At 44.0% G+C, this 20,630-nt stretch overlaps 1 protein-coding gene and 1 non-coding gene across 10 annotated transcripts in view; both read left to right on the top strand.

The window, feature by feature from the left end:
- The window catches only part of nfixb (nuclear factor I/Xb), a 128,178-nt gene extending 111,249 nt beyond the window's left edge, over nucleotides 1-16,929 (top strand). For all 9 annotated transcript variants that reach the window (XM_068337036.1, XM_068337038.1, XM_068337042.1 and 6 more), the window contains 3 exons: nucleotides 4,172-4,347; nucleotides 7,857-7,948; nucleotides 11,087-16,929. In XM_068337036.1, the coding sequence (XP_068193137.1) occupies nucleotides 4,172-4,347; nucleotides 7,857-7,928 (248 nt within the window). In that variant the 3' untranslated portion in view covers nucleotides 7,929-7,948; nucleotides 11,087-16,929. The remainder of the gene's footprint in view (nucleotides 1-4,171; nucleotides 4,348-7,856; nucleotides 7,949-11,086) is intronic.
- Nucleotides 16,930-18,349: 1,420 nt separating this feature from the next.
- Nucleotides 18,350-18,422, top strand: trnar-ccg (transfer RNA arginine (anticodon CCG)). Its single transcript has one exon. It is a non-coding gene; the product is annotated as a tRNA-Arg (tRNA).
- The last annotated feature ends 2,208 nt before the right edge of the window (nucleotides 18,423-20,630 follow it).

The raw sequence follows: 20,630 nt of genomic DNA, 5'->3' as shown, positions 1-20,630 counted from the left end.
GTGACTTCTGGGTTTGTCTGGGAGAAGGTTTGGTGGCCATTCGTCTCGATTCCATCCGTAAAGATCACCTCTTCTTCTGCGAGTGGAGCGACGCCAGCGGCTCGCCGCTCCTCAGGGGCGTCTTTAGTCAAAGTCAGCTTTATTGTCAAGTCTACCAAATACTGTAGACACGGCATTCAGCACACGTGAAACCAGTCCTCGCTGACCCCCGGTAAACAGGCAGTGCAACAAGCAGTACAACACAAGCAGTACAACAGGCAGTACAACACAAGCAGTACAACAGGCAGCACAACATAGGCAGTACAACACAGGCAGTACAACAGGCAGCACAACACAGGCAGTACAACACAGGCAGTACAACACAGGCAGTACAACACAGGCAGTACAACACAGGCAGTACAACACAAGCAGTACAACAGGCAGCACAACAAAGGCAGTACAACACAGGCAGTACAATACAGGCAGTACAACACAAGCAGTACAACAGGCAGCACAACATAGGCAGTACAACTCAGGCAGTACAACTCAGGCAGTACAACTCAGGCAGTACAACACAAGCAGTACAACAGGCAGCACAATATAGGCAGTACAACACAGCCAGTACAACACAAGCAGTACAACACAAGCAGTACAACACAAGCAGTACAACTCAGGCAGTACAACAGGCAGTACAACAGGCAGTACAACACAGGCAGTACAACACAGGCAGGACAACACAAAGTATAAGACGAACACAAAGGGAGGGTAAACATCTCTCTACACTCTCTAATCCCGTAGGGAAAGTGACGTGTGCTCAGTCCCTGAGTTGATGGGGGGGGGGGTTGACCCTGAGTTGTACTTCCTGTTGACGTCATCAAACGACTTTAACTCTCTTTGACTCCATTGTGTTTTTATAACACCTGAGAAGTGTTTTTAAAATAAATGAAACTTCAATATTTTTTTAAGTCTCTCAACAAAACCGACTTCAAGCATTTACAGTCAGGTCAAATTAAGTATTTTCCGCACTATAAGGCGCACTGGACTATAAGGCGCACCTTCAGCGAATGGCCTATTTCAAAACTTTTTTCACAAATAAGGCGCACTGGATTATAAGGCGCACTGTTGGTTTTTGAGAAAAGCCTTTAGGTGCGCCTTGTAGTGCGGAAAATACTGTAGTTGGAAAAATGTGTTTTCATGATATTTCACACATTTGTGAACATTTTTAATAGAAATAGAACATAAATAAATGATGTCTAACCAGAATCATTTACTACAATTACCTGGTGATGTCATCATGGTTATAAACTGGAGGTGTTGGTTTAAAGATGGTCAGCATTAACAAATCATGAAAATGAGACTATTTAGTTGTGTTATAGGAAATTATACGATTCAGCTGTTAAGGAGGTTGATCTGTAACGAAGTGTATTTTTAACTTTCTACTACTATTTTATATTAATTTCATTAATGAGCTCCATCTTCACTGAACATGCATAAAAACTCCCAGAATCCCTTCATCTTGCCCCTGCTTATAATGGATTTTTTATTCTCCTTGAGGAGGTCTCACCTGCAGGTCGTGTTCTCTGTCTGTGTGACGGTTGCTGTTTAATTCGTGAGTGTTTAAAGTGTCAGATGAGGACTACGGCACATATCCTGCAGGGAGTGGGCGTTCTCTGCTCTCCGTCTTCCTGTCTTTATTCTTTCTGCCAAATTCTTACTCACCTGCTTTCTGCGTGAACTCGCGTTGATCTCCGTTTGCTGGGCATGTCTTTATTGATCCTTGAGGGCAGAAAATGAGGCTCGGAGTTAATGTGTGAACCAGTTGTAACACGCAGCTCCTGATCAAATCAGATATCAAACAGGACCGAGAGAGCTTCAGCAGAAGTAACGTCTTGTTTTTGACCAGATGGAGACTTCCTCGCTCCGGAGGTAATCACCCACTCTGTGCTTCTGTGGAGAAAAGCTTTTCCAGCCACCCATCAACCCTTGTGATTTGATTCTTTTCCCTCTTCCTGGAGTGAAAGTCATTCGCCCTGACATCGGTTGTGTTTTTCTTTATGGAAGGAGAGACCCCAAGGCTCGGCTTGTCCTCCATGTTTCCTCTGCAGCGCTGATTCCCAACCAGGAGCTGCTTCAGAGACGATTCTGAAGATGCTCAATTAGAAACAGAAATCCATCAGGCTTTGTGCTTAAAGAGCCTCTTCATACCTGCTCATCATCAGTGACATCATCAGTGGGAGTATTTTTTAGCTGAATGCAAGCTTTTAACATTTAACTAGATAGTTAAACATTTGTCATAGACAGAGTCTAACTGAGGTGATACTCTTGACTGCTTTAACTAAATTACTTCTGAAGGACTTGAAGAATCCCACATTAACTACTCTTATTGGTATTTGTGTTAGAACGTGTTTGAGTTTAGTCTCAATAGTGAAATAAACTAAACATCGGATGCCTTTTGGACAGACTGACGTGACAAGAAGGCGTGAACCGATTTCAGATTTGCTTCAGACGTTCAGTGAGGAACATCTGAATAAACCACAATCACAATTTGGATGTTTTAAAGCAGTCTGGTAAAACTGCAGTGGTTTGATTAAGAGACAGGAAAGTGATTGACGTGGACAAAGACACCAAACTCCTCCCAGGAACACGCGTGTCACGTGATGGTGTCCATTAAAGGGTGGTGGGGGTTCATAGCAGACGCTTATGGGGCTGCATGTCTGGGAACCACCGCGCTATAGGGCCGGGGATCCTGTCTGCCCCCCCACCACCACCACCACCACCACATCCCTGACCCCCACCCCCACCTCCATACTCCAAAAGGGTTTGGCCTTCACCCAGTCTCTAATGGGATTAGTAGGGGACTAATAGAAGCAGGGAGACAGCTCCACGAGGGAACAGGCAGCCTGGCATGGGAGCAAGGTCCCCCTGTCTGGGGGGGGGGGTGATGCAGCGGGCTTGGCACACTCATGAAGTACACTCACACACACAATGTATAGGATGCAGACACCAAAGAGTGTTGGCAGCTCCACATGGGCAGCTGGGGGGGCCTGAATGGGCTTGGGGTGGGTGTCAGACTGGCACAGCTAAGAGGCTTCTAATACAAATCAGAAAGATTTAGTGATGGATATAGTGATGGTCTGACAGAGAGAGCTTTGTTTGGTGGCCGGGCTCCACCAACTGCTCCCCCCTCTCACACCTCACATATATGTAGGTCCGCTGGATGGGAGTTCCTCCATTTTTCCCTCCTTGTAAAGCAAAAGCAGGAATGCTTTATTATAAGCTTATTAAGCAGCCAATTACTGAAAGGCTTCACATCTCCATACCTGTCGTTCACACAGCAGAAACACATCCTCATCCTCACCGACAGAGTATGTCTGTCACAGCGATTAAAAAAATAAAAATTAAAAAAAAAAGATGGATATGAAATGAAATCCGTCACTGCGTTTGAATCTCGACACGGATCCTTTCTGTGCGAACCCATCACACTAGGGTTTAGCACAGGTGACCCCAGGTGCCCCGGATCCTCCCATAGCTTAAAGCACGTAATAATTAATGACTCTAAATTATCCGTCGATATGAACTTGAACTTGGTCGTGAACCCGTCGCTCACCCAGTCGTGCTGGAATCGGCTCCTGCAGCTATAGAAAATGGTCGGAGGCAAAAAAAAAAAAAATCAGCAATGAATCACAGCCTCCCAACGGCACGCAGCCATGCAGGCATTTAGAGCGGCTAATTTAAGACTGGACTCAATGATCTCTTTGTGCTTCTTCTTTTCTCAAGCTTTGAAAACGCAGCGCTTTGCTTCTTCTTCTTCTTTTTTTTTTTTTTTTCTTCTTTTTTTTTAATTTGTGCACATTCCAGCGTGCAAGCGTGCGTCTGTGTCCAGGCTTGAATGGTGATGACTCAGATTGTCATGTAATCTCAGTGAGTGTGCACATGTGAATGCAAACGCGTGGATTCATCCCACTCCATAAAGATGAACACACAGACTGGTCAACATGAAATATGTGAACCATACCCTTCAAAACTTTTTTTTTTTTTTTTTGGGAAAAGAATGAAAAGCAACATTCTTTTCATGTTTCACTTTAAAACCACCTTAAAACTCATTTAAAGTATGAATGCTTCATGCTTTTGTCCGGCTGTCTGCGTCCCCCACCACCCTGGGTTCCTCTTATACAAATGTCTCCGTCTTCAGGAAGTCCCCGTGCTTCAGCCTCGGCCCTGCACTTCCCGTCTCCCTCCATCATCCAGCAGTCTGGCCCCTACTTCACCCACCCAACCATCCGCTACCACCACCACCCTGGACAGGACCCCCTGAAGGAATTTGTGCAGTTCGTCTGTGCTGATGGTCCGGGACAAACCGCTGGACAGGTAAGGATTTCCTTTTTGGAAAAACGTTCCGTTCACGCAGAAACTGCAGGAGGTAGCTTTTTTTGCTATTATAGTATTTTGAGAGAAAAAAACTTCAACAGTTGATGAAGCTTGTAAGTGTGAACAATTATAAATATACTATTAGGTTACTGTGAGTAGAAAAACATAATAGAGGAAGAATCAATGTATGGAAGCAAATAAAAAAAAGTCCACAGTCATTTTAATACAATTTAGCAGAAACTTCTTGACTGAATATTCAAACATTAGTAAAGGCTTTACTTTGATTGCTTTCTATGTGGCTTCATGTGGTTTCGTTTTCTCTCTATGAAGCATTTTAGTGAAATGTCAAAAACTGGTCTTGATTACAAACTGAAAATTTCAGTCTGAAATCCAAAATCACAACTTTTTGTTTCTAGAATCATATGATTGAGTTGTAATTTTGTGGCCCCCTGGCTCGATTGATCCTCAGGAGTCAGTACGATTGAACTCTTTATTTAGATCCAAATCCAATTTGTTAATCTGATGGATGCATTTATTTGACCTGGATTTGAGTAACTTCACTATGTTGTTACATTTTAGAATTAAAAGTATTTTCCGCACTATAAAGCGCACTGGATTATAAAACGCATCTGAGGACTCATGTTCAATGAATGGTCTATTTTAAAACTTTTTTCATATATAAGGCACATTGGATTATAAGAAATTGAGAAAATTAAAGGCTTTTAGGTGCGCCTTAGAGTGCTAAAAATACTGTAGTAGTTACTCGTAAAATTAAATGATCATGGTCTCCTTTTGCTTCAGCGTGAGTATTTTGGAACTATTAATTGTATTTAACACATATTTGCACTGCTTTGCTGTGCAGTATTTGTCAGTGTGTGAATGTGATCACCTCCAGTGAAAAGTCCAAATTTACGATGGTGTAAATAGAATATAGATAAATGCATATAAACTGCACTCCACAGCAACACAACTGAACACACTAGTCGTTTGTCTACAGATCTGTGCTGTCTTGTCGGTGTCATTTTACCATTTCCCGATCCTTCCTCTCCCCACTCTCTTGTTTTTTTGTTTGTTTTTTGCTCCAACCAACCCCACAGACTTTCGCACCCATCTTCAGAGTGATTCAGTCCCGGCACACAGTCCAGCCCGCTCGTGTGTGTTGTGTCATTGTGTTTCTGTTTGCATCTCTACCTGTGACGATTTTGGTTGCCGTTGGTTGTTTGGTGCTGGTATCGTTGGTGGTCTTGTGCTTCTGTAGACGAGTATTCTACCATGGTTTTGATTTCTTGCCATCTTCTGGACCAATCCAGTCAATAATTTGCTCACTTCCCACCTCCACACCTCTTCCACTCACCATGGAACACCCCTGTGGAACCTCTCACCTCAAGCTCCAGCTCCCACTCCTTATCAAATCCTGTGGTGATTATTATTTTTCACACCTCCATAAAAGATGCCGTCCACATACATCATTCCTTTGGTTGTTATTCCCCCACCACCACCTCCTCTCCCCCCACCTCCCACCATCGCCTCCCCACCTCCGTCATGGATATTTTTTTGGACCTGGCCTCCCATGCTGCGTCCTGTTTTCATTCCGTGTTTGCGGATTGTCACATGTCGCCCTCCTGACCCTATTTGTGTTGTCTGCAGCCAAACGGGAGCGGCCAGAGCAAAATGCCAGGCTCCTTCTTGCTGCCTCCACCTCCCCCAGTGGCCCGCCCAGTGCCCCTCCCTATGCCCGACTCTAAACCCAACAGCACGCCCCCTGACGGCGGACTCTCCTCGCCCACATCTCCGTGTAAGTGACCCCACAGAGACCATTATCAAAACCAAACCGACAGAAAAAAAAAAAATCTGAAACTCCTGACCCTTTCCGGTGAAAAGACCGCCTCCGTTGTTCAACTGCGTGCCCTCATTGTTCCTGTGTACCAACATCTCACCTCCCTTAACCCTCGGAAGGCTGTCGGAGCAAGTACAGGACACACCGAGGCTCAGTAGAGTAAACCAAGGCCACAAGGGGGTGTGGTGACCAGTCCCGTTCTCAATGGACTCGTGTGGCGTTCACCAGGGTCTGTGTTTGGCCCACTCAGTTTGCCTACCTTCTTATGGAAGCTGCTTCACCAGTCCAGTTCTTGTCCTTCTAAATCCTTCTTCTCCTGCTGGACTCATTAGCAAAACTTTAAAAGAAAAAAACAGATCACTACTTTTACATATGAAGAGCACAAATTTAGGGCAGTTAATTTCCATGGACTCCATTTGACTTTAACGTCTTGACTGTCATACAGACTCGGGAAGAATAAGGTGTGTGTGTTTTAAGGTGACGGTCACGTCTGTCCAACTGTGGCGCTTTTCGTCAAAACCACATTTGTCTTCCTGGCTTTGTGATAGGAGGGGCACTGGATGGAGCACTTTAATTTTATTTTAGCTTTCCTTCAAATTTAGTGTTTGCGTTTTTACCCCCCCAGTCAGCGTCTCCAAGTCTTTTGTCTTATGTATGTTATTCCAATTCTTAGAAACACGTGGATGTATCCTGTATATGTCCATACACATAATTCTCCAAAATTCTATTTTTCTGTGTCTCTCTCCTTCTTGTCCTTCCTTCCTCCACACTAACAGACACATTTCCACAAGTCTGCACACTGCATCCTGAATCCCCCGGTGAGATCTGAATGTTGGAGTCCGTAGGGTACCTCAAACTGCCCTAAATTTGTCAGAGACTTTGATGCCAGTGGGTTTTAACTGTCCCTGACTGATCCTCTGTGTCGGGATTCTGGTGTGTTCAATCACTTCCAACTGAGTTCATCAACAGGACTTAATCACTCGGGGAGATCTAAGTTTGCGTGCCAGATTTTTGCAGACTTCTCTGTGGAGTCTAAGCGACCTCAATGAAATACAGCAGTAGTTTCTGTAGAATGAAGGGAATTCATCTGGATTGTTTTTGTCATTTAAAAGTGATGGGCAGGTTATTCCATTCCATAAAAAAAGGAGCCGCTTGATAAATTTTGAGATTTCAATTTACATTTTTTCTAGCTTTCCCCTTCTTATTGTCTGCATTATGAATATGGAGTCAGCCAGTTTGATTAGCTTAGCATAATGAATGGAATACAAGGGAAAACTCTAGCCTGGGCCTGTGTCCAACAGCAACAACGTCCATCTGCCAGCGGCTGTAAAGCTCACTACCTAAGATGTTATATATTGGTTTGATTTGTGAAAATTGACACATTATGGTTTTGTGAATAGTCACATGTCAGTTTATCTCGTGGTCAGTTAGTCCACTTTCCAGATTCATTTCATTTTACACAGTGTGCGCTGCTGCTAGGTGGGTTTTGCTATCTAAAGACAGAGCCCCCAGTCAGCATCTCCAAGTCTTTAATTCCTCGCCTGATATTTCTAGACTATTTCTGATAGCTCACCTACCCGGCTGCCAGCGTAGATGCGAGAGTGTTTCAGATGTTAAATGTGTCATTGCACAGGAGCTGATGTCTTCCTTCGTTCTTCTTCTGTTTCTGTAGCATACTCCACGCCAGGCGCCACAGCTCCCAACAGGTTTGTCGGCATCGGATCACGGGACAACAACTTTCTGAACATGCCGCAGCAGACACAGGTAGGACTGACTGTATCTCGTCTGTCTAGACTGTGATGACAGGTCAAAGTCAGGGAAACCTCTGAAATGCCTGGACGTGCACCAAAATATGTCCTCCATGTCCTCTGTCATATATGTACATTTGTAGATCTGTCTTTTATAGAATGTGTTCTATACCATCTGTGCTCCATTGTTATGTTGGCATTTTAGCCGAGCCTTCAAGTTCTCCACTTTACTGTCTCTCTCTCTTTACCATCACCCTTCTCCACTCCCCAGACTCCCTCCACATTCTGCTTTCTCCCTCTTTCACCTTCTTCCTTCACCACTCTGTCCTTCATTCATGTGCCTCCTCCATTACCGCATTACTTTACTCATTAGTGTCCGACCACACCCACCTGGAGCCAGCTCAGCTCCGCTCCCCCCACACATGGAAACCATCTGAAACTGCTCGGTGGATCCCCTCCCTTCTCTCTCTGCCCTGTGTTCTCACACTTTTTCTCCTTTTCCATTTCCCCCATTCCTTATCCTTTTTACCTCTTTCTTTTTAACTCTTCTCTGAATTATTTCTTTCTCTCTCTCAAGTTTTATCTTTTTGACTTCATAACTTTCATTTTTCTTTCCTTTCTCACTAATGCCTGAATATTTTACCCTGAATACTTGAGTATATTTTTCCACCAACTTTTGTTATACACAACTTAATACACTATATGGACAAAAGTATATGGACACCCAAATGTCTTACTCCAAATCTAGGGCTAGTCGTCACAAAGGGCTTTGCTCTGTAATATATGGTTAGAGATGTCCACCAGATTTAGGGACGCAGCTGCAGAGACTTTCTCCCATCTGTTCTGCCCCACATTGAGCATGAGTGTGAGGTCAGCCACCGGTTCTGGTCCGACTCAGAATAGTCAAGTTACGGCAAATGAGGAAAATTTGTTATGCCAAAAAAGGAAAGGGATTCCCCCAAATTTTGCCCCCAATTCTGTCTAGAATATCATTAAGACTTTTTTGAGCAAACAGGCCTCAACCCAGCTCCTCGTCAAAAGTATCTGAAGCATATGGTCATACTGTTGGCCACGTCTTCTCGTGTTCTTAAATGGATGGTTGGTATAATGTTTGAAATGTGGTTTTACTTTTCAAGGCTGAACCAAAACACATAGCATTAACTGTTTGCATCTGTCTCTCAGTAAATGGCACCAAACGATTAATAATGTTCTGAAAAACAAAACCCCATACATTTCACGGCAGAGCATGTCTGTGTGTGTGTGTGTGTGTGTGTGTGTGTGTGTGTGTGTGTGTGTGTGTGTGTGTGTGTGTGTGTGTGTTGGTGTGTGTGTGTGTGTGTGTGTAGTAACTGCAGGACAGCTGGGAGATGTCTGGGTTGTCTGACTGACAACAGTGGGTTCTGTGCCCCCTCTAGTGGCAATGATGAGGTACTGCAACCAGGGATAAAGGGGGAAACAAGATACCAACAGGGCAGGAAAAGATGGGAGATGGAGTGAACGGAGTGAACCTTATAGAAGTCACGTTCCGGCCGTCTCGTTACCCCCGGCAACCAGACATGATGTCATAGCCAGTTGATCTTGAACTTGAGAAGGAGTTGCTTGAGAGAGAAGAGTTTGGGGGGGCAGGAAAGAAAAGAGGGTGGTCACTGTCTGCTGCCAAATATTTAGAGGGAGTGTTCACAAGCAATAGATGGATTCAGTGTGTGTGTGTGTGTGTGTGTGTGTGTGTGTGTGTGTGTGTGTGTGTGTGTGTGTGTGCTTGTAAGAGCTTACCCCGAAGGAGAGAGAAGGAGAGTAACTAAGACGGGGGAAGTCACAATGCCCATTGCCTGCTGGGACGGTGCCCAGGGGAGTAGGGTAGCTGAGAAGTGCAGGAGGCAGAAGGGGGGTATTCATCCGACCTGTTAAAGTCAAACAAAACAATAGGCTGCTTCCCGGAGGCTCAGAGTAGTTTCCAAGGCTTGACTTCTAGAATGTTGACTCCCAGATCCTGCGGGCCGAGCAGGGAAGCCAACAACAGCGGCATCGACCCGTTTCTGCTCCCCGCTCACACTGAGGAGGAGAAACCCAAATTGAAGATGGTGCAAGTGACAGGGAGCGCCAGACTGCCTTCCCCTGCTGCTGCTTGGCCATTCACAGCCGGTCACTGCTCTGCCAAGTTCAAGACATACCACACTTAACTCCAAAATTGATGGTGATGTCCAGACTGCTGGCCCAGATGACTTTTTTTGTCCCTCGGTGCATTTAATAAGTGCCTGAACTTCCTCCAACTCAAAGTCAGCCCAGTGTACAGTCATATTCAGGGACATATTTGGTAGTTTGTATCAGTAATAATGATTTCTGATATATTACCTTGTTGAAAACTATTCAGAAGAATGCCGTGAAGTTTTTTATAGATGTTAATGTTGCACAGAGGATGAAGTCTACCTATTTTGTCAAGCTCCATCATAATAATGGGATTTGGGATTCAGACTAAAATGACTCTATAACTGATTGATTGAAGTGGAAATTTCTAAAGATAGCTTAAGTCTTCTAATAATAACTACAGACATTTTTAAAACAAACTCCGACAGGAACTATTTCTTCCTGTAACTAAATTTTATTTCTGTTTGCATTTGCTCCACTAGTAGGAACACTTTAGTGATGTCTGGTGGTCAGTTGATAGTATAGAAAACACAATTTAGAGACAATTTGCTTACATGTCTAACATTTCATTAAGGTTGACAGGACCACTTACATACTTGACGTCACTTACCTACCCTGAGATCCCTCAAAACTGAGTTCTAAGATCTGCAGTTGTTTCTAGTTGTTGCACTGCAAATATAGATGGGGTGAAAGCTTCAGAAAAGGTTCCTGCAGACATCATGATAACTCACATTTTTTATTTGTTGCCATCATGAAGTCAAAGTTCTAGTTTTCTCAATTGGAAAGTCCCAGTGGTTTTATATTCTGTAATCTGTTCTACCAATTCAAACTAGTTTCATGTGTATTCACATCTAAATCTTAAGCTTCCAGTCATCAAAATTGAAGATTTTAATCCTTTCAACCATATTATAAGGTGCTTTTGTTGTTTTATAGGGGTATTTCCACAGATTTTAAAGGTTTTGATTCAAAAATGATTTAATCCCTCCCTTTCTCCCTTTTCTTTTTGCAGTCTTGGTTCCTCTGACAAGATCTGTGCGCAAACCAGCAACTATAATTCTTTCTTTACAATCGGAAATAGAAAAACAGAGAAACAACCTACAGGAAATACCTGTCCTACTACCAATGCACCGACCGGCCCTGACAGTACGCCTCACCTGAAACAACCACAACTAAGCAATGCAGGAAAACTACAGCATCGTTATGCTTTTAGAGGAACTCTGGACTCACTTACCCAGTCAGAGGGAGGACCTGTTTCGATCAAGGATGGATACATGGGGAAGATGAGCAGATGGACAAGGATGGACGGGATAAAGAAGGGGTCAGGGGACAAATGGCAGCGAGCAGGCATCTCTTCTGATACCACCAAACCAGCACAACAATGGCAGCAAACGCAAGACGACACCTTCTCCCACTTTGTGAGGATGCATTGTGTAACAAATGGCTAAAAAAAAAATCAACTGTCCAACAAAATCAGGTTTCAACTCTTGACCTACTAAGGTTCACATATAATCAATCCACAGCCTGACGAAAACAAAGACTATTTGATTTCCAATGAAAGACAAAGTCCATGCTCATGTGATGTCTGTCATCACCCAAAACTTAATCAAATTGACCAATGTCTGTCTCCCTCTGAAAGACCATTGACTCTACAAAGTCTACCCTACTACTTATAGAGAGAGACCATGCCAAAACATATCTTGATTAAGGGTTGCACTAGAAGCTGAATCAATTAACACTAATCTTAATGATGTGCACTATTTACCTACAAGGCATAGGAGGTGAACCAGACTTGCCTATTAGGAGTTTTAAGAGGAAAACCTAAGGTACAAGAAGCCTTCACGTGTCCTTGACCCCATCGTTCAGTTCTACAAATCATTGGCCTCCGCTGTACAAACAGTCACCAGTCTTTTTTTTTTTTTTTAGATTATAGCATTAATAGATGGTGGTATAACCATCTATTTTCACATGCACAAAGTAAGCCCAGTGAACCTACTTGATTAGGCATCCTGATCTCACACACCCATGAAAACACACTGAGAATCAGAGTAAGTACAGTACGTCATCACTGACAGTCGTACACCTACAGACAGCAGCTATCGATCCCCTCTTTGCCCTCTTGTAATGTAGATGAATGATTTTGTTATCTCTTGTGCGTTCTCTTATTTGAATTTATTCCTTTTTGGAGTTGTACTATTTTATAATTGTTTTGTATTTGAATGACAGCACCTTATTAGAGAAACGCAGCAAGATGTGGGAGGTTGAAACTGTAGACCGTGTGGTTTAGCTGACCCGGATCAAATAGTGTACGCCAAAACACCAGGGAAAAAAAAGTTTGAGATTTTACAAACAATATTGTTTATTTTAATGTGATTTAGATGAGAATTGATACCACTATCCAGTCTTTACAGTTAATATGATGCATGAATAGCATTAATTTTGGAAGCAGGCGTGACCGGTTAGCCTGACCAGTAATAAATGAAAATGATGCCCGTCAGATTTTCTACACTATAAAAGTACTGATTATTAGGGAGTTTGATCACATTTGGCATAGCCGGACTAACTGCCTCCCCTTGTTTTCTCTTTTTGTGCTAAGCTAAGACATCCAACTCCAGCTTCATATTTACCACACAGACATGAGAGTGATCGATCTTCTTGTCTAACCTTTGTCTAGCCAATTAAGAGTATTTTCCAAACTATAAAACTTCCACACAATGCATGGTTTTGACAATCACAGCTAACAAACTAGCCTGAACAGACTGTTTGATCCAGGTGCAGCCGGCGGCGATGCAATGAGCGTTAGAAACAGAGCCGAGGAGGGAAGGTTGCTGAAGATGGGACCCAGAGTAAAAGAGAGAGTAACTCTTCTTTCTGTCTCCCTAAAGTTTACCCTGTTGTTTACACTCCCAGACGGCCGCTGCTCAGAGCAGACGAGCCACACTGTGGAGCAAAATGAATATGTGACATATCTGGCTGGTCTCACAGAGGGAGCGACGGCCTATAAGGCTATAGCAGTATGAACAGCACCCCCGTGCTCACATCTGTTTGTTTGGTGCGCGGAATAAAATATCATTCACTACAGCATCTCCCTTGACACTCAAACACATACACACACACACACACACACACACACACACACACCAGCACTCCCCTAAAAGCGAATCGACAAAGCCCTTCATGATCAAACCTGCACTAAAACAATCACGCCAGCCAGCCTTGACTGTTTCTGTAAGAATCAGATCGACCACCACTTAATATTTCAGATCGACATCGGCGGATGTATCCCTGAGACGGAAACACACTCGTAGAGCACACAAATCACTTCTTCACTAGAATCACGTTCAAAAAACCACGACAAAAATAAAAAAAAATCCCCCTGTGCCCAGCTCAATCAAAGGGAAGTCTTAAAAATAGACAATCTGAGGAGGCCTTTATGCTTTTTAGTCATTTTTATCTCATTGGCTCATTCAGTTGTGTCCTGTTTAAATATTCACACCAATTCATCCAAACCTCACAAAATAACTGGACTGCCTGGCCACGTTCTTCAATGCAGGGAAACACAAAAAAAAACAAAACAGTTGGCCACCCGACTGGCGCCCATCCCATCAGCTCCGTAGAGAGAACCAGCTCTGCTGAGTGAGACCATAACGATGGCTAAGGTGATTTCTTTTTCTAATCTATGGAAGTGCCTCTGTATTCCCATTATGCAATTTGTCAAACATGAATTCAGGTTCTTTTTTCTCACATATAAGCTATAGTGAATGGTGAAAAATTTATGTCAGGAGAGGAAAAAAAAAACAGCTCACTAGATAATCGCAAGCATCTTTATATATAATACACATATATATTTATAGATATATACATTTTTTTATTTGCAAGATAAGCTCTGTGGCAGTCTAGTTATTTTTTGAAGCATGGCGTACATCACACAGTCATAGGATGCATCTCACAAACCGCTGATTAGAGTTTAAGTACCAGTCTCTAAACCCACACTCACATTTGAATGACAAAAAAGATAATTCATGGAAAGCAACAATAGATACATAGACAGTGATGATGATGTAGTGGAGGATAAAAAAAAAGAACAGATTAGGTTTTGTTGTTTTCTTTCTTTTTATTTGATGGGAAGTATTGTTCTTGAAACTAAATGATGTATGTTGATTGAGCCATGTGCAATGCCTTGGTAGAGGAATTGTGTTTGTTCGTTAGCGATTGTTTGAGGGTGTCACGAGAGAAGAGGGAAGACCCTCTAAGTTTTTTTTTTTGTTTGTTTGTTTGTTGGTTCTTCAAGTCCACGTGCTCTGGGACTCTAAATATGAGGGCGGCGATGAAAAAAAAAAAATCCCAGTCTTTGTAAGTAAGTTTGGGGAAATTGTTTTTAATTTCCACCTTTTTTTTTCCTTTTATCACTTTTATAAGAGAAAAAAACTTCATTTCTAACCATTTTTTTTCAGAATGTGGGAGGGCTGAAGGAACAATTTTGCAACTCATAAAATATATATCACTATGAAAACTGGTGCTTTCGTAAAGAATAAAGTACATTCAATCTCTATTATACATAAATAATAAACAAAATTAAGTGTTATCATAAAAAGCAAATTTTTAGGAGAAACATGCATTATTCTATTTCTCTTTTTTGTATTTACCCAAGGGGGGAGGGGTTCATTGTATGAAAAGGTTGTCGTGACAAAAGGCATTTTCCCCCCCCAACCTTTACACCTAGGAAAAAAAAAAAAAAACATGATTTTTTTTCCCCACACTGTGTCATCTTGTATCCAAACACAAATGATCCTAACAAAGACGAGATCTTCCCCATCTGGGAGGTGAACAGTCTGGATCCCTGACTGAGGAAGACGAGAGGGATGATTTTGAGTTGGCGTAGACGTCTAGTTGGTTCAGAGAGAGGGAATCAGCAGCTCAGCTGGTCTGCTGTCATCAATTGGAGTGAGCCCCCCCCACCTCCCTTTCCACCACCCCCTACCCCCCTCATCCCGACTCCCCTTCTCCCACTGTAAATGATTATAAATATTTGTTTGGTGATGTAGTGTTATAGACTCAGAGCATCTTAAAGGTTGTCCCTAAAAAGTGCCTTTTGTTCACAGATTCCATCTTGTAATCCTGAGTGCCCGTCTCAAAAAGAAAAAACTCCCCTCCTTCATACTTCTATATATTTCTCTTCTTCCTCTTCAAGCTTTTTAAAGCAGTATACATAGTACTAAAGGAAATTGGTGTGATTTAGTTCCTCTTTTATTGTTGAATAATTAAGAAAATCGTTTAAAAAAAAAGTTTAAAAAGAAGTATTTTCTGTCTTGCTTCTCTTCCTCTGTATCTTGTCTTCTGTCTATCTTGGACACTGGAGTAGTCTGTAGCCGCGTAACCCCCCTCCTCCTCCTTTCCCTCCTCTTCCTCTTCCTCCTCCTCCTCCTCCCTTTCTCTGAATGGTGGGGTTTAAAAAAAAAAAAAAAAAGAATACGCAAAGATTTTTTTTTTTTGTCTGAGCAGAATGCAGTTAGCTCACATGTTATTCTTGTCTGTACGCTTCACATTGTATTACCATTACCCATCTTCTTCAGCTTCTCCATTCAACAGCTAATGTAAGTGAACAAGTTACACCTCGGGGCTCTGGGCGGTGCTGAGGACATGGGGGGGCCGGGTCAGGACAAACATGTTTGTCTTCACCCAGGAGAATTTCACGACAAAACCCACCCTGGGGGAGGGAGAACGTTTTGGCGGGAGGCTCAGGTTCGGCCCTTAGACAAAGGAAGTTGACCAGTAGGACTGCTAGCATAGGACGGTGTGTTTGTAATCTTTGTTTCTATCTATTTATTTTTATTTTTTTTTATAATTGAATTTGGGTTTTGCTTTTTGATTCTTTTACTTCATCACTGTTACTGCGTTACTACCGTAGGCAGCAGGAAGTTGAGACGTTCGAGTATGCACCTTTCTAGTGGTTGAATGAGACCAGCTATTTTTAAAATAAAACAAATGGGGTTTAAAAAAAAAAAAGGAAAAATGACTCCAAGCACCTTAAAAAAGCAGACTGGTTCCACGGCACTGCGATCTAAAAGGCTCAGATCTAGCACAGTCATGTGAAGCATTGCTTCATGATGTTGATTCACCGCCAGTTTTAATCAGTGTTTGATCGACACGTTGACCAAAGCGATATGGTTCCAAAAGATGTACAAAAGAAAACAAGAACACTGGTGACTGACAGCAAGCACCTTGACATGAGATCCCACCAGCAAAATCAAGACATTACAGATCTTTATCCTGCAAAAAAAAAACATTACGTATATATGTTTACTATACACATAGTATACACATATATAGTATATATGCAAATTATTTTTATTCATCAAGAAAATGAAGCCAGCAGCAGTATTATCAATCAAGCATTGACAAGTGGAAGCGCCTGTTGAGAAGCCATATCAAAGATGAACAGGATGCAGCAGAATGTGTGTATGTGTGTGTGAGTGTGTGTGGTGAGTCTGCACCGTTCAAAGAGCCCAGTCTGATCCCGTGGCCGAACCGTCTGCCCACTTTTTTCTTTGGTTGTTGTAACGCGTTCTGTAGGATGCTGGGCCGTGTTTAGTGATGTGTAGACTGAGCTCCCCCCCCCCACCTCCTGCCCTACACTACCTGAACCCAAACCCCTCTCCGCCAGCCCGAAACAAACCTCCCGCCACGAGCGCTCCTCCTCCCCCGGAACGCCTCCCCATCCTCACCCACACACACCCCAGAGCCCACGGTGAAATGCATGTGTTAATTACAGTTTCTTTTCCATAATAATAATAAAAACAGTTTGAAAAGAGCAACCCCTTTACTTGATTGAATAAAAGGATGTTCTTGACTGTATCTCAGTTGTGATTATTGCTGTGTCATCCCGTGGTTGCCTAGCAGCTGCCTCCGTCAGATGCTGCGTTCTGACCAGATGGAGCCAAATTAGTTTCTCTGTGATCTCGTTAAACTCAGACATGACAAGGGCAAAGAATAAATAGTTTTGCACTTGCCAGTCGTTTTATTGAGGTCCTCTTCGTGATGCAATTTTATGATTGAAATCTTGTGAGCCAAATAGTTGTGAGGAGACAGATGATGTCATAAGCAGATTTATTGCAGCTTGATGCATCAGGGGGGAATTAAAGATGAGCAGTTGACGTCTGCCAGTGGGCAGTAGCGTCCTCCTAAACAGGGCAGGAGAATGAGCTCAGATTCTGGTGTTGGATGTAACCTTATTTAATCGCTAAGAAAGTCGGGGTCCATTCCAAGCATCAGTTTTGTTGTGTTACAGTTTTGTCGGTCTCCACCTCGGCGTCTCTGCTGTAGACACACCAGCCTCCTCAGAGTGAAGACCTGATGGTCTAATGAAGACAAAGTCCTTCGGATAACTGTGGAATACACAAAGTGAAACTACCAGAAATCCTTCATTACCATTCAGGAGGTAGAAACACACTACCTTACTGCTAACGGATCAGTGAGCTGGAGTATGTTTCACGTCGTGTACATCCACCCATACAGCTGGCTCCAGAGTCGCATTGTGTCACTCCACAAGTAAACTTACGATGAGGATGCAAAATTCATTACTCCACCTGTTCTTCTTCTTTTTCTTTGGCATGTCATTCTTTACCATCTTCTTACTATCTTCTTCATCATTTTCTCCAACACCAACTGCCCTCATGTCTTCCTCACTGCATCCATCCACCTTCTCTTTGGTCTTCCTCTTGCCTGGTAGCTCCATCCTCATCACCCTTTCACCAACATATGCACCATCTCTCCTCTGGACGTGTCCAAACCATCCAAGTCTGCTCTCTCTAACACTGTCCCCAGAACATCTCATCTTGTCTGTTCCTCTGATGAACTCATTTCTGATCAACCTGACCTGCAACCTGGTCACTCCTAGAGAATCTCAACATCTTCATGTCCTCCACCTCCAGCTCAGCTTCCAGTCTTCTTTTCATCTGTACTGTCTAATCCGTCCATCATGGCTGTCTTCACCACCGTCTCTGGGCTGGTGAAGGCAGCCATGATGGATTAGAGACTGTCTTCACCACTGTCTCTAATCTGGCCATCGTGGCTGTTTTCACTATATCTAATCCATCAATCATGGCTGTCCTCACCACTGTCTCTAATCTGTCCATCATGGCTGTCTTCACCACTGTCTCTAATCTGTCCATCATGGCTGTCTTCACCACAGTCTCTGGGCTCTGTCTTCACAGCCCAGAGACTGTTTCCTCACGACTGTCTCTAATGAGTCCATCATTGCATGCTGTATTGTATTGACCCAGTGGCCTAATGGATAAGGCATCAGCCTCCGGAGCTGGGAATTGTGGGTTCGAGTCCCATCTGGGTCGCATTTAGCCAACTGGGGTGGTGGCAGCTCAGCCAACTAAATCTTGGGCTGTGGATTGGAAGTCGATCAGCAATGTGAGGTGCCATCGCCTTTATAAGCAACTCATTGGGCACACCCCAAAGTCGTTGCCTGCCGCTCTACCTCCCCAATTACCTGCATGCATACAAATACTTTTTCATAACTCAGATTAATAACATGACTGTTTTCATGGTTACGGGCCAAAGTATCATAGGAGTTACTTTAAAGTGAATGGAGAACCGGATCCTTCTGGAGGGCAACTGAAGACAAGTCTACAATCCAGTGTTCGGTATGAACACACCCGACATCTGTTTATTCAAGTGTTCACGTTCCACCTGCTGGACCACCGGCCTCATCACCTTCACTTATTTTATCAGTGATCTGGACAAGAATACCCTCTGTACCAATTCGACATATTTACGGTTTTGGTTTGTAATGAATGGATGTGTAGTTAGTTCAAAGGTTTTGACTATTCTATTATCAAATTTGTTACTGCCAATAAAATCACGCATCAACTTAAATCCAGATGCATCGTTGGACATCGGTGTGAACTAAATCCATCTCATTTTCAGCTGTTGGTGCTTTTTTGTGTATTGTGCAGTCCTTGTGCATCTCTAAGTAGCTGTTGATAGATGTTCTAAGGTTCTTTTCCATGGTACCCAGCAGGACCCTCAGTTATTCATCCAGGGCTCTGCTCCTCGATGGAAGGACAGGCCACAGAGAGGACCACGTTCAGGTTTTTAGCGTCATCCGGGTTGATGGTTTCATTTCTGTTTGAAATGTTCCCAAAGCTGGTCACAAAGAAATGGAGCTGGCTCCCAGTTCTATACCTCCATCCATCCATCTTCCACCGCTTGTTCGGAATCTGGTCGCAGGGGCAGCAGCTTCAACAGGGAGCCCCAAACTTCCCTTTCCCTGGCCACATCCACCAGCTCTGACTGGGGGATCCCAAGGCGTCCCCAGGCCAGTGTTGAGATATAATCCCTCCACCTGGTCCTGGGTCTGCCCCGATGTCTCCTTCCAGCTGGATGTGCCAGAAACACCTCCCTAGGGAGGTGCCCCGGAGGCATCCGCACCAGATGCCCAAACCACCTCAACTGACTCCTTACCACGCGAAGGAGTAGTGGCTCTACTCTGAGCCCCTCGCGAACAGCAGTGTTTCTCACCTTATCTCTAAAGGAGACACCAGCTATCCACCTGAGAAAGCCCATTTCAGCCGCGGTAGATGGAGAGCTTTGTCTCTCGGCTTAGCTCCCTCTTTGTGACAACAGTGCGATAAAGCGACTGCAATACCGCTCCTGCTGCCCCAATTCTTCGTCCAAGCTCACGCTCCATTGTTCCCTCACTCGTGAACAGGACCCCAAGATACTTAAACTCCTTCACTTGTGGAAGGACCTCATCCCCCACTCGAAGAAGGCAGTCCACCTGTTTCCTGCTGAGGACAGTGGCCTCAGATTTGGAGGTGCTAATCCTCATCCCCGCCGCTTCACACTCGGCTGCAAACCGCACCAGTGAGTGCTGCAGGTCACAGGCTGCTGACGCAAATCTGCAAAAAGCAGCGATGCAATCCTCAGGCCACCAAACTGTAACCCCTCCTCACCGTGACTACTCCTCGATATCCTGTCCATGAAAATCAAGAACAGAATTGGTGATAAAGTGCAGCCCAGGTGAAGGCCAACAGCTACTCGGAACAGGTCCGATTTAGTGCCGAGAACCCAAACGCAGCTCTCACTTTGGGCGTAAAGGGATTGGATGGCCCTGAGGAGAGGCCCCCTCACCCCATACTCCCGCAGTATCTCCCACAGTATATTCCTGGGGACCCGATCGTACGCCTTCTCCAAGTCCACAAAACACATGTAGACTGAATGGCCATACTCCCAAGCCCCCTCTAGGATCCCTGCAAGAATAAAAAGCTGGTCCGTTGTTCCACGACCAGGACGGAACCAACATTGTTCCTCCTCAATCTGAGGTTCGCCAATCGGCCGGACCCTCCTTTCCAGCACCTTGGAGTAAACTTTCCCAGGGAAGCTGAGGAGTGTGATGCCCCTGTAGTTGGCACACACCCTCTGGTCCCCCTTTTTAAAAAGAGGAACCACCACCCCAGTCTGCCACTCTTTCGGCACTGTCCCAGACTTCCACGCAATGTTAAAGAGGCGTGTCATCCATGACAGCCCCTCAACACCCAGAGCCT

The sequence above is a fragment of the Antennarius striatus genome, chromosome 16, assembly GCF_040054535.1.
Source record: "Antennarius striatus isolate MH-2024 chromosome 16, ASM4005453v1, whole genome shotgun sequence".
NCBI classification, from domain to species: Eukaryota; Metazoa; Chordata; class Actinopteri; order Lophiiformes; family Antennariidae; genus Antennarius; species Antennarius striatus.
This window is presented reverse-complemented; position numbering and strand designations above follow the sequence as displayed.